We start from the raw sequence: 14,911 nt of genomic DNA, 5'->3' as shown, positions 1-14,911 counted from the left end.
AAAGTAGCTTGCTTCAGGAAATGTGAAATTCACAGCACCCAGAGAATGAATTTTGAGATCAGAGTTGAATACCTTTGTCTCTGCCTGCCTATAATGTTTCTTTCAGGAAGCATTATACCAGTTAAGCATGCATGTTATATACCTGCAATAATAACTGACTAATGCGAAATACTTTATTGTGGCTGTGCTGATTAGAAAAGTGCATTTAAAATGTCTTTAGGTGGAACAAGATGATTTAAAGATTTCTTGAGCTGCTATTAAATCCAGGAAATTCACTTAATTCAAAATATTTAAATATCATTGACATGTTTGAAAAGTCATATCAATTTATTTTCATATTAGCACTGTCATTTTGTTTGTAACGTGTATCTTTTAAAGGTTTCTGAAACATTACAAGTACAGACGCCAGCAGTTCCTCCGGGACCATGCCAACCACCTAGACTTGTGGGTAAACCTCGAGCAAGAGAATTACAGTTACGTTGGGGTAAGACATAATTACCTTCAAAATATTTGTAAATTATTTTGTTCCATTATGGTGTATGAAGTTGATAATGGTGTTAGAAAGTATAGATGACTATTTATTTAAAGACTGTTCTTCAAAAGTTGGGACCTTTAGACTTTTCTTACACCTTTTCAGCTACATAATAGATGATAGAAAATTGTGTCGTTTTTTTTTAACAGCTCATTAGCTGTATCATAAAACTGAACGATCCTCTCATCAGCCAGAGTTGGGTCCTGACCTCCCATATACCTCATTGGAGGCTTTAAACTATCTTTAATTAGACTTCGATATTGTAGTTTGCACTAAATGTTGTGTCTTTTATCCTTTATCTGTGCACTGTAGACGACTTGATTGTATTCATTTATAGCCTTCTTTGACGACAGCACGCAAACAAAAGTTTTTCACTGTACTTTTGTACACGTGACAATGATAAACTAAACTAAAACAATGTACTTGACTATTCCTTTAAGTAACTTAAAAACGACTTCAGTTTTTAAACTTTGATAACGGGTCTTTGATGAGCCTCTGTGAGGTTTACTACATTAAAAGCTCTATATAAATGTAAGCTTTTTTAACCAGAATTAACAGTTTTCTTATGTGTTATATGTCTCACCAGGCCAACCTCCTGTGATCGGTGGATCCCAAGTAATATGTTTTAAGCTAGAAATGCCTGCATCGGACCTGAATGATCCCAAGGAAGTATACCAAGGATCTGACACAGAATGTACAATCAGCAACCTGCTTCCAGGAAGGATGTACAGTTTTCGACTTCGGGCTGCAAACAAAGCTGGCGTAAGAAAATTCATTGTCACCACCAAATTGCCTACCTTGAAGTTGCATTGCTTTTCCCTCCAAGAATTCTGTTGATTTCTGTCACCTTCATTACCCTCTCTTTTCCTTCTTCTTTGTGATCAAGTATCTAACGAAACTCAATTCCCAACACAATTTTTCCTCAATTAATTACAACTGAAATTCCACCATTTGCATTTTGAATGTACCCATGATTACAGGTGAGATTTGGAGTCAAATCTTACTTGTTGCTGCCTGAGATCCAGGCAGGACCCGCATGCTTCTGTCCTCTTTTCAACAATACTGACTTGCTCCTTTCCAAGGCTGTCCGGATAAATGGATCCACTTCATCCTATGTCACATTGAACTCTTTAACAAACCATTCTTTTACTTCCTTGCAGATGTCAAGTTTTAACAAAAGGTTATTGACCTGAAAAGTTAATTCTGTTTCTCCTTTTACAGCTGCTACTTGAATGTTGAGTGTTTCTAGCATCTTCTGCTTTAAAAATTAAAATATTTATCCAAAAGACTGTTTAACATGTTGTCCTACACAAAAATCTTAATTTGTCTCCCTTTGAATTTTGATTAACCCCATTCAAATGTCTACAGTCCACTCCCTTATTACAGTATATTTTGAAGATCTCCTGAGAAATTTACCTCCAGAAGAGTCATATTCATATTTTGACTAATTGTTGATGGTGTTAGTTGTTCCACCAGCTATTAAGAAGCATTTAGAGTAGTGTTATGACACGAACTGATTTTTTTTTTAAATTGATACCAGCTACTTTAATTTGTTCTTGAGATCAAGGAAGTTAGTAATGCAAGTGAGTTAGTATTGTGAAAGAAAGTATATTCATTAGTTTTGAAATAGACAAAATAGGTATGTGTGCAAAAAGTAATTTTATAACCCTGAACCCATCTGAAAGTTAATGTATCACCAACCTGTTTTGTTGCCTTTTGGAGTTATTTAAAGGGAAAAGAGTTTGGTGTCACTGAAACCATTCTATTAGATTTACTGATCTTTCAATTTCAGATTGACATTTCATTTCCAAAAATATTTCGTATTTTAATACTTTGTTTTATTAATGCAGTATTTTGTTTTCAGTATGGACCTTTCTCAGAAAAATGTGAGATATGTACAGCAGCAGGATGTCCTGATCAATGCAAAGCTCCACATGTTACGTGTAAAACAGCCACGTGTGTGCATGTTAGCTGGACTGTAAGCATTGTCTTCTTTTTTAATACTAACATAAAAAAATCCAATTAATAATTAAATTATCTCACTTATTCACACGTGAGGAAAGTACCTTTACCACCCTAGCACCTTCAGGGAACTATGTTCCTGTACCCCTAAGTCTCTCTGTTCTACAACATTATCCAGGGCTCTATCATTTACTATATGTTCTGCCCTGGTTTAACTTGCCAAAATGCAGCCCCTCGCACGTGTCCAAGTTAAATTCCACCAACCGTTTCATGGCCCACTTTCCCATTTCATCTAGATCTTGTTGCAATCTGAGATAGCCTTATTCATTGTCCACTATACAACTGATTTTGGTGTCACCTGCAAACTTACTAAGCGTGACAACTATATTTTCATCTAAATTGTTAATAAAAATGACAAGCAACAATGCACTGTTCACTGATCCCTGCAGCACACCACTGCTCACATGCCTCCAATATGAATAATAACTCTCCACTACTACCCTCTGACTACTATCACCGTATATTTTGTATATAACTGGTGAGCTCACCCTGGATACCGTGAGATCCAACCTTCTGAACTAATCTACCATGCGGGACCTTGTCAAAGGCCTTGCAAATGACTGTGGAGACAATGTCCACTGCCCTCCCTCATCAATCCTCTTTGTTATTATTTCAAAACAACACAATCAAATTTGTCAGACAGGTTTCCCATGCACAAATCCTTACTATCCCTAATCAATAGACAATAGGTGCAGGAGTAGGCCATTTGGCCCTTCAAGCCAGCACCGCCATTCAATGTGATCATGGCTGATCATCCCCAATCAGTACCCCGTTCCTGCCTTCTCCCCGTATCCCCTGACTCCGCTATTTTTAAGAGCCCTATCTAGCTCTCTCTTGAAAACATCCAGAGAACCTGCCTCCACCGCCCTCAGAGGCAGAGAATTCCACAGACTCACTACTCTGTGAGAAAAAGTGTTTCCTCATCTCCGTTCTAAATGGTTTACTCCTTATTCTTAAACTGTGGCCCGTGGTTCTGGACTCCTCGAACATCGGGAACATGTTTCCTGCCTGTAGCGTGTACAAACCCTTAACAATTTTATATGTTTCAATGAGATACCCTCTCAACCTTCTAAACTCCAGAGTGTACAGCCCAGCTGCTCCATTCTCTCAGCATATGACAGTCCCGCCATCCCGGCAATTAACCTTGTAAACCTACGCTGCACTCCCTCAATAGCTAGAATGTCCTTCCTCAAATTAGGGTACCAAAACTGCACACAATACTCCAGGTGTGGTCTCACTAGGGATCTGTATAACTACAGAAGGATCTCTTTGCTCCTATTTTCGATTCCTCTTGTTATAACATGCCATTCGCTTTCTTCACTGCCTGCTGTACCTGCATGCTGACTTTCATAGACTGATGAACAAGGACCCCAAGATCCCGTTGTACTTCCCCTTTTCCCAACAATGCCATTTAGATAGTAATCTTCCTTCCTGTTTTTGCTAATCAGTCTATGCCTTTCCTAATACAGTTACAACAGTAACCCTCGGGTAATTCCATGAAGGAAGGGAAATAATACCAGTGATAGTCTCAGGGGTATTGTTGAGCAAGGGAGGTGGCTTAGGCTCTTTTGCCTCTCCTATCTTCAGACTTTCTTAAAAATCAAATGGTTATATCTCAGCATCTGGGTGACAGCTAAAGTATGTATAATGTCCATGCCCATGTCCAGAAAACCCATATGAACAAAGCTGATGCTTGCTGTGCTCTATTTGCAAGATTTTTATGTACTGGTGGACTTCATTTTAATTCTACAGGTACCAGCTGATAATGGTGCTGAAGTGACAGAGTATCGACTGGAATGGGGAGTAGTGGAAGGTGTCATGCAAATATGTTACTGTGGACCTGGTCTCGGTTACGAAGTAAAAGGACTTTCGCCAGCCACTACCTATTTCTGTAGAGTTCAGGTAATTTGCAAACTTCAATTATTTCAATGGTACAATAATAGCGCTTGTGAAAATGGAAACAAGAATGTTTCTGAGGAATATTAACCAATATTGGGTTGTCATTACAATTCAATGAGTTTATTGGTAAATAAGTAATTAAGGGCCATTTGTGTGCACTAATAAGCCAATTTCTGCTATTGATAAATCAATTTGTTCATTTTAAAAGATGATTCTGAGAAGAATTGGAATTAATTAACTATTTATACTATTTATATTCTGTAATTAATTGAAGTAATGAATGCTGATGATATTAGGAAGTTATAACATAATAAAAAATTGCAGATAAGGACATTATGTCTGCTATAGCCTATTCCTTCAGTTGTTTATCAAGGTTTTTCAATTCCTATTTTGGGGTATCCATTTCTGTATATGTATCACTGTGTTAAGTATAACTTCCTGTAATAGATGAGTTCAAATAAAGGGTCTTTGACCTGAAAAGCTAACTCTATTTCCATCTCCATAAATAGGTGCAGGAGTAGGCCATTCGGCCCTTCGATAAATAATGCCTGACATGCTAGGTGTTTCCAGTATTTTCTGTTGTCCTATTCAATTGTATTGATTTCAATTCTTTTCAGAGTTGTCTTTTAAAATAAAAAGATAAATTTGTCAATGGTTGATATTGAATTGAAAGTACACAAGTAGCCCTTAATTCCTCCTAGACACAAAATGCTGGAGTAACTCAGTGGGACAGGCAGCATCTCTGGAGAGTAGGAATGGGTGACATTTTGCATCTGATGAATCAGTCTGAAGAAGGATCTCGACCTGAAACGTCACCCATTCTTTCTCTCCAGAGATGCTGCCTGTCCCGCTGAGTTACTCCAGCATTTTACTCTTATTCTATATAGTTACCTTAGTTGGAAGTAATCGACAAAGTGCTCTTTTGAGTTTGAAAAAAGCTATTTCTATGGTATTTGCTCATAAGAGCTAGACATATTACTCAAAATCTGCTTTATTAGTGTGCAAAGTAATTTTTTGGGCCTTTAAGATTTCTTTCAATTTTACCCTTTGTTAAATCAACACCCTGCATGAGGTGCATCATTCAGTTTTCCTTTATCTCTACAATACCTATCCCTTTGATTATATTCTTATATTTTTCCATTTTATCCAGCTCATTGTGTAAGTTTTAGCTGCCTTCTCCAACTAGACAATCCATTTGATTCTGGTATAATCTGAAAATATAACCTTTTTGAATTAATCTTTTGAACCAAAAATTATATATTAGAATTAGTAGATCACAGTAATTTCTACGTCCTCTTGCCCGAACTTTACTCTGCAAATAAATTGATGCAATTTTCTTATCAATTCTGTTTCTCTAACTGTAGTAGAGAAGCTATTTTTGAGTCTAGGGTTTGTTCTCATCTAAAATATAATTTTAACCATCAATTTAAGACTTTTCTCACACTATTTGTTTGAACAACATGATCTCATCTGGATTATGCAGTTCTAAATTTTCACTTAGCTTTAATACTTCTGTCAATAACAGCAAGATCCAGAAAAAATATTCTACAAGTTAGTTTCCTGCAACCATTCTTGCAATATTTTTTTTTAAATTTTCATTCAGTTATCTAAAAGATCTCTGATTCTTTCTCGAAGCTAGAAAGGCCAAATTTGTCAGAGCATGGCTTGAACAGTGGGCTGCACAGTTTAATCACATTTCTCCAACCCTGGTTTTCGAACTGAATTATATAGCCCATGTGGAAAATAATTCTGCTAAATTGGATATATTTATAATTAAATCCAATAATAGCCCTAAATCTCTTACTGCATTTTGCTTAACTATTTATGTTTGTCATCTACCGGTATTTTCTATGTGCTGTTGTCTTCACCAAATTTTGTGCTGTTGTTACGCCTATTTAAGTATTTCATTCAGATCCGCTGTAATTCCAATTCACTATATCATCTGCTAATTTGACCACATGAATTTCTGAATCAAGGTCAGTGGTGTAAATTGGAAACTATTGTGTTTCCAGCATGAAGCACTGATGCATACTATTCGGTGTTTAAACTCCATCCTGACTTTTTATTTGTGAGCACTTGGTGTATTCCATTTTTCAACCAGATCCATTCCCAGAGTTGAGTACTGAATCCCTACAGCCATGAATGTAAATAATTGCTTTTTGGAACTGATAAGTAAATAAGAATGGTTTCTGATGAAACTAATTGAGTGTATGATTGTAAACAGTCAAAATTCTTCAAACTGCTGTTAATAAATTATTAATAACTCATTGTACAATAGTATTGTATGATGATAAATGGCAAAGATAAATGGAATTCATATGGTCTGTATATGGTTTAAAGATCAAAAAGCCTGTAGCGTATTAGGCATCACACATTATTAAACCTTTTATCTGTTTCCAGGCATTGAATATTGCCGGTGCAGGTCCTTTCAGCGATGTGGTTTTGTATATGACTCCAGCATCTGTTCCGGCTGCTGTGGGTTTCCTTCAAGTTATGGATGACGATCAGCTGGATGTGCCACTTGAATCCCAGTCAACTTGTCTTGCCATTGAGTGGGAAGAACCTTGTGATCATGGTTCTGAAATAACAAGCTACAGTATTGACTTTGGTGAAAGGCAACCAATCATTGTGGACAGATCCACTAGCTATGTCATACAAAATCTGCAACCAGATACCACTTACAGGTATGATAGATTATATAACGATTCAAGTTACACTCTTTTAACATTATCAAGACAGTATTACACCTCACAGTTTAGATTGATTGGTCACCAACAACGAAACCATATCTTTGGCGACCAGGAAGTATTTTATTATAGCCAGGTATGAGCCCCTTCTGTGCTCACTTCTAAAATGTGTGAAAATATCATTTGTTTAGAATAATTTTTAGTTACGCAATCAATTTTATACTTTGAAACAAAATTGCAATGTGTACTCTTTTTATCTATCTGGAATTGACCAGCCTTTTAACTTCACTTTTATGGTGTACTTAGAGTAGTTTTGTATTTGGTGCGGATTCTGTGGTGCCAGAAAAAACTGAAAAATTATGACAATCAGGAAGAATAATTCTTGCATGCCTGCTGACTGTAACAGCACGTAGTAATTCCAGAACAAGAAAAGAAGGATCGAAGAACACTTAAATAATAACAGACGAAGTGGTAAAGGTGTACGGCATGCTACCTTCATCGGAATGGGTATTGAGTATACTCTGGCGTCGGGCTGGATTGTTCAATAAAGAGAGATAAAACACACTAGATTTATATTACATTGCATGTTACAACTATACATTGGTGAGAGCACGACTGGAATATAGTGTACAGTTCAGGTCGACATACTATAAGAAGGATGTGATTAAGCTCGACGTGGTGCAGAAAAGATTCACAAGCATGGTGCCAAGACTGTCGGGCTTGAGTTATCAGAAAAACTGGAAAGACTGGGACTGTTTTCACTAGAGCAAAGGAGGTTGAGTGAGTCACCTTAAAGTATATACATAACTAAAACTCTATTATTGTGCTCTTCCAGTTTGCAGAGTTTTTCTATTTGCACAAAAACGGTACGTGATAGTGCTGCGATATTTTGCCAGGTTACATAGAAACATAGAAATTAGGTGCAGGAGTAGGCCATTCAGCCCTTCGAGCCTGCACCGCCATTCAATATGATCATGGCTGATCATCCAACTCAGTATCCCATACCTGCTTTCTCTCCATACCCTCTGATCCCCTTAGCCACAAGGGCCACATCTAACTCCCTCTTAAATATAGCCAATGAACTGGCCTCAACTACCCTCTGTGGCAGAGAGTTCCAGAGATTCACCACTCTCTGTGTGAAAAAGGTTTTTCTCATCTCGGTTTTAAAGGATTTCCCCCTTATCCTTCCCCCTTACTCACCATTCTCCTGTGCTGCAAGTGCAACACGTTTTGTTCCGGTCGGTGATATATTGTAAATGTTATTGAGGTTTAAAAATCTTAAAAACCGCGCGTGCGCAGATTCCTTCAGCCAATGCCACGGCCGGGGTGGTGACACCCCTTCCTGCCCCACCGGCGGCGGCCTGTCTCGCCTCACTCACAAACTCCTCTCTCCTCCTCCTCTCCACTGGTCCCGTCTCTCTCTCCCTCATCACTCACCCCTCTTCCCCGCCCGCCCTCTGCGGCAATGGTGGTCCTGTTTACCCGTCCCCTTGGTACCTTCTCCGCTGCCGCCGTTGCGATAACTCACCCTCACGGCCTTCTCGGAGAATATCTTCTCCACCAGCTCATCGAAACTCGTGGTGCCCACCGTGACGAACACCGTAGAGAAGGAATAGGCGACGTTTCGGGTCTCGACCCTTCTTCAGATCCTTTGTGAACTTTGGATGTATTGGTGGATGGGAAAGATTTAAACGGGTATCGGAGGGTCATTAAGGGATCCGGCGGTCGAGCTGGTGTGAAGGTATAGCCCCTCATTCACCCACGTTATTTAGTAATTTTGACCCATCATTTAGGGATGTTATATGAATTTTTTTTAATTAAGTATGTTTATGTTTATTTTTGTTAGTTTATAAAAAGTATATTTATGTATGTTTTTGTTAGTTTGTGAAAAGTTTATGTGTGTTGTTTTCTCTCTCTCTCTCCTCCAAGATTCTTCTGGTTGCCTTTAGTTTTATTTAGTGTTATTAGATTAGATTCAACTTTATTGTCATTGCACTTTTCAGTACAACGAAATGGTTTAACCTTGCAGTCATACCATAGAATAAATAACAAAACACACATTCAACACAGTTTAACATCCACCACAGTGAGTTCACCAGGCACCTCCTCACTGTGATGGAAGGTAAAAGTCCCAAAGTCCTTGTCTCTTCCCTCCTTGCACTCCCTCTGCGCTGAGGCGAACCAGGCCTCCGATGTTGTGACCCTGCCGGGTGATGGTAAGCAAGTCCCGCGGCTGAATCCGAGCTCCGCGAACGGGCCAGTTCAAACACCGCGGCTCGGGGCGGTCGAAGCTGCTGCCCTCAAGCTGTTGTTGCGAGCTCCCGACGCTATCGTCCACTGGGCCCACGGCCGAGGCTCCGAAGTTGGGTCGCCGCCGCCGGAAGGCCGCCACAGCCCCGAAGTCGGGTCGCCGCCGCCGGAACGCCGCCACAGCCTCAAAGTCGGGTCGCCGCCGCCACAGCCCCGAAGCCGGAATGCCGCAATAACCCCGAAGTCGGACCGCCACTGCCCCGAAGTCAGGCCGCCGGAACGCCGCCACAGCCCCGAAATCGGGTCGCCGCCGCCGCAACGCCACCACATTCCCGAAGTCGGGCCGCCGGAACGCCGCCACAGCCCCGAAATCGGCCCGCTTCTCCATGGTAAGTAAGTCCTGGCTCTGCCTCCGGAGCCTCAAGGTCGGTCCCCATTGGAGGCTGTCAGCTCCGCCATTAGGCCTCAGCGCAGACGGAGACGGTGACGGGCGATACGACAAGAAAAGGACACACACACACACACACACACACAAACACAAACACAAACACACACACACACCGTAGTGACCGAGGGTGAGAGGGGGGGAGTTCTTGCATGTTGCACCTTGTGATTGTAAAATCTGGTGCATACTCTAGCGACTCTTTTAACTTACACTTTAATGCAACATTTATGCTTCAAATGGGATTAGGTTGGAATAAGGTTAGGCTATATGGGGGGTGGGGTGTCGAATGGGATAGTGGAGGATGGAGTTGAAGGGAAAGGGTTTCTTAAATGTGTGAGCGTAGAGACAGAGGGGTGTAAAATGAGGGTAGAAGCAATAGGTAGCAAGGTGAAAAGTAAAAGTGGCAGGCCGGCAAATCCAGGGCAAAAATCAAAAAGGGCCAATTTTCAGCATAATAGTATAAGGGGTAAGAGTGTTGTAAAAACAAGCCTGAAGGCTTTGTGTCTCAATGCAAGGAGCATTCGTAATAAGGTGGATGAGTTGAATGTGCAGATAGCTATTAACGACTATGATATAGTTGGGATCACGGAGACATGGCTCCAGGGTGACCAAGGCTGGGAGCTCAACATCCAGGGATATTCAATATTCAGGAGGGATAGACAGAAAGGGAAAGGAGGTGGGGTAGCGTTGCTGGTTAGAGAGCAGATTAACGCAATAGAAAGGAAGGACATTAGCTTTGAGGATGTGGAATCGATATGGGTAGAGCTGCGAAACACTAAGGGGCAGAAAACGCTAGTGGGAGTTGTGTACAGGCCACCTAACAGTAGTAGTGGAGTTGGGGATGGCATCAAACAGGAAATTAGAAATGCGTGCAACAAAGGTAAAACAGTTATAATGGGTGACTTCAATCTACATATAGATTGGGTGAATCAAATTGGCAAGGGTGCTGAGGAAGAGGATTTCTTGGAATGTATGCGGGATAGTTTTCTAAACCAACATGTAGAGGAACCAACGAGAGAGCAGGCTATTCTAGACTGGGTATTGAGTAATGAGGAAGGGTTAGTTAGCAGTCTTGTTGTGCGTGGCCCCTTGGGCAAGAGTGACCATAACATGGTTGAGTTCTTCATTAGGATGGAGAGTGACATCGTTAATTCAGAAACAAGGGTCCTGAACTTAAAGAAAGGTAACTTTGTGGGTATGAGACGTGAATTGGCCAAGATAGACTGGCGATTGATTCTTAATGGGTTGACGGTGGATATGCAATGGAAGGCATTTAAAGACTGCATGGATGAACTACAATAATTGTTCATCCCAGTTTGGCAAAAAAATAAATCAGGGAAGGTAGTGCATCCGTGGATAACAAGGGAAATCAGGGATAGTATCAAAACAAAAGATGAAGCGTACAAATTAGCCAGAAAAAGCAGCCTACCAGAGGACTGGGAGAAATTCAGAGACCAGCAGAGGAGGACAAAGGGCTTAATTAGGAAAGGGAAAATAGATTATGAAAGAAAACTGGCAGGGAACATTAAAAACTGACTGCAAAAGCTTTTATAGATATGTGAAGAGAAAAAGTTTAGTTAAAACAAATGTAGGTCCCTTGCAGTCAGAAACGGGTGAATTGATCATGGGGAACAAGGACATGGCAGACCAATTGAATAACTACTTTGGTTCTGTCTTCACTAAGGAAGACTTAAATAATCTGCCGGAAATAGCAGGGGACCGGGGGTCAAATGAGATGGAGGAACTGAGTGAAATCCAGGTTAGCCGGGAAGTGGTGTTAGGTAAATTGAATGGATTAAAGGCCGATAAATCCCCAGGGCCAGATAGGCTGCATCCTAGAGTACTTAAGGAAGTAGCCCCAGAAATAGTGGATGCATTAGTGATAATTTTTCAAAACTCTTTAGATTCTGGAGTAGTTCCTGAGGATTGGAGGGTAGCTAATGTAACACCACTTTTTAAAAAGGGAGGGAGAGAGAAAACGGGGAATTACAGACCAGTTAGTCTAACGTCGGTAGTGGGGAAACTGCTAGAATCAGTTATTAAAGATGGGATAGCAGCACATTTGGAAAGTGGTGAAATCATTGGACAAAGTCAGCATGGATTTATGAAGGGTAAATCATGTCTGACGAATCTTATAGAATTTTTCGAGGATGTAACTAGTAGAGTGGATAAGGGAGAACCAGTGGATGTGTTATATCTGGACTTTCAGAAGGCTTTCGACAAGGTCCCACATAAGAGATTAGTATACAAATTTAAAGCACACGGTATTGGGGGTTCAGTATTGATGTGGATAGAGAACTGGCTGGCAGACAGGAAGCAAAGAGTAGGAGTAAACGGGTCCTTTTCACAATGGCAGGCAGTGACTAGTGGGGTACCACAAGGCTCAGTTCTGGGACCCCAGCTATTTACGATATATATTAATGATTTGGACGAGGGAATTGAATGCAACATCTCCAAGTTTGCGGATGACACGAAGCTGGGGGGCAGTGTTAGCTGTGAGGAGGATGCTAGGAGGCTGCAAGGTGACTTGGATAGGCTGGGTGAGTGGGCAAATGCATGGCAGATGCAGTATAATGTGGATAAATGTGAGGTTATCCACTTTGGTGGCAAAAACAGGAAAGTAGATTATTATCTGAATGGTGGCCGATTAGGAAAGGGGGTGATGCAATGAGACCTGGGTGTCATGGTACACCAGTCATTAAAAGTAGGCATGCAGGTGCAGCAGGCAGTGAAGAACGCGAATGGTATGTTAGCATTCATAGCAAAAGGATTTGAGTATAGGAGCAGGGAGGTTCTACTGCAGTTGTACAGGGTCTTGGTGAGACCACACCTGGAGTATTGCGTACAGTTTTGGTCTCCTAATCTGAGGAAAGACATTCTTGCCATAGAGAGTACAGAGAAGGTTCACCAGACTGATTCCTGGGATGTCAGGACATTCATATGAAGAAAGACTGGATAGACTCGGCTTGTACTTGCTAGAATTTAGAAGATTGAGGGGGGATCTTATAGAAACGTACAAAATTCTTAAGGGGTTGGGCAGGCTAGATGCAGGAAGATTGTTCCCGATGTTGGGGAAGTCCAGAACAAGGGGTCACAGTTTAAGGATAAAGGGGAAATCTTTTAGGACCGAGATGAGGATAACTTTTTTCACACAGAGAGTGGTGAATCTGTGGAATTCTCTCCCGCAGAAGGTAGTTGAGGTCAGTTCATTGGCTATATTTAAGAGGGAGTTAGATGTGGCCCTTGTGGCTAAAGGGATCAGGGGGTATGGAGAGAAGGCAGGTACAGGATACTGAGTTGGATGATCAGCCATGATCATATTGAATGGTGGTGCAGGCTCGAAGGGCCGAATGGCCTACTCCTGCACCTATTTTCTATGTTTCTATATTACATTCCTAATAACATTCCACAGTAGAGCCAGGCTCTGATCAACATGTGCAGCACATGAATGACCTTAGTATATTCATGTATGCAAATCAGATCATGCTGTTATGCATATATATAGAGAAACATAAAAATAGAAACAAGGCAAGAGGAGTCAGACTTCCATCACTTTTCTGCACAAATAAATCAATCAACCTTACCCTTTGACTATAGAAACGAAACGAAAATAATGCCACATATTCAACCGTATATAGTTCAATGAAATTATGATATATATGTAAAACATATATATTTTGGGGGTATGTTTTTTATGTTAAATTTCCTTATTATTATGTTGTTTTCATTTTTATGTGCTACAATGGCAATACACATTCCACTACAACAATTGGTGTATGTGACTAATAAAGAACCTTTGAACCTTTGAAAGTTGCCTTGGCCGTTGTTGTCTCCATCTGACCTGGTCATGACATACGATCTGTCTCATTGGAGCCACTCGGATGATCTTTAATCGGACTTTTCTGGACTTTATCTTGCACTAAACATTATTCCCTTTATCCGGTATCTATACACTGTGGATGGCTTTATTGTTATCATGTATAGTCTTTCTGCTGACTGGATAGCACGCAACAAAAAAGCTTTTCACTCTATTTCGTACATATGACAATAAACTAAACTAGCTAAATGTTGTTACTGCATTTTATCGTCAAAATAATTTGTATTGTATACTTTCAGGCTGCGAGTACAAGCTATAAACAGCATTGGAACTGGTCCTTTCAGCCACACTATTAAAGCAAAAACAAAACCACTGCCCCCAGAACCACCTCGGATAGAATGTGTGGCCTCCACTCATCAGATTCTGAAACTCAAATGGGGAGAGGGTACTGCAAAAACCTTGGCATCAGATGCCATACAGTATGTCTTGCAAATGGAAGATAAGAACGGAAGGTAAATTAGACACACCTTTGTGTTATGGTTGGAATCCTTAGCGTAAATAAAAATGAATTGTCTAGGCAAATAGAGGGAAGGCACCCAATGTGTTTTTTAATTTTCCACCTGAAAAACCAAAGATGTTGCATAAGTTGCTAAACACTAACTTTGTCCCTTTCTATATGGTTACTTGTTGTAAAGAATAATTATCGATTCAGTAAGAATTGTGTTTAAACCTGGTTAGAAATCACTATTGTTAAAAAGTGCAATCATTTGATTTTACTCTTGCTACCAGTAATTGGCAAAAAACTCCAAGCTCCTATACTAGGAATGTTTAATGCTGGAAAACTTAGGTTAAACATAGGCAGATGGAGTCAAGTGGAGTACAAAGGATTGCAGAATGAAGAAGTGCATGTGCCATCTTATTCTTGCCTTCCCTGTTGGAATACGAGAAACTTTCAGGATTATAAGCGAGTTCGGTATTCCGACTGCACATGCGCAGGTCAAAGATCACTGCATAAACACTGCCAGAAAGCAATGGAACTGTGTACATATACACCATTTCTTCTATTTTTTCCAGCTTTGATTCTTCTAGGTAAGAAAATACTGCTTTCAAACTATGAATTAGCTGTATTTATTGTTCCTTTGTTAAAAACTATGACTATTTTGTCATTTTTATTGCTTTATGCTTTGGTGAGTGAGCGAGATCGTGCTCTTCCATGGTCGGGGTCGGGCCCGGGTCTCCAGCGCTGCGGGCGCTGTTGA

General features: G+C 40.4%; 1 protein-coding gene across 7 annotated transcripts in view; it reads left to right on the top strand.

The window, feature by feature from the left end:
* The window catches only part of fndc3a (fibronectin type III domain containing 3A), a 160,027-nt gene that overhangs the window by 132,924 nt on the left and 12,192 nt on the right, over positions 1–14,911 (top strand). For all 7 annotated transcript variants that reach the window (XM_033032826.1, XM_033032829.1, XM_033032824.1 and 4 more), the window contains 6 exons: positions 379–484; positions 1,119–1,294; positions 2,397–2,510; positions 4,307–4,456; positions 6,854–7,137; positions 13,952–14,164. In XM_033032826.1, coding sequence (XP_032888717.1) covers positions 379–484; positions 1,119–1,294; positions 2,397–2,510; positions 4,307–4,456; positions 6,854–7,137; positions 13,952–14,164 — 1,043 coding nt within the window. The remainder of the gene's footprint in view (positions 1–378; positions 485–1,118; positions 1,295–2,396; positions 2,511–4,306; positions 4,457–6,853; positions 7,138–13,951; positions 14,165–14,911) is intronic.

The sequence above is a fragment of the Amblyraja radiata genome, chromosome 14 (assembly GCF_010909765.2).
Source record: "Amblyraja radiata isolate CabotCenter1 chromosome 14, sAmbRad1.1.pri, whole genome shotgun sequence".
Classification (NCBI taxonomy): domain Eukaryota; kingdom Metazoa; phylum Chordata; class Chondrichthyes; order Rajiformes; family Rajidae; genus Amblyraja; species Amblyraja radiata.
The sequence above is the reverse complement of the archived record's forward strand: the minus strand, read 5'-3'. Positions and strand labels throughout refer to the sequence as shown.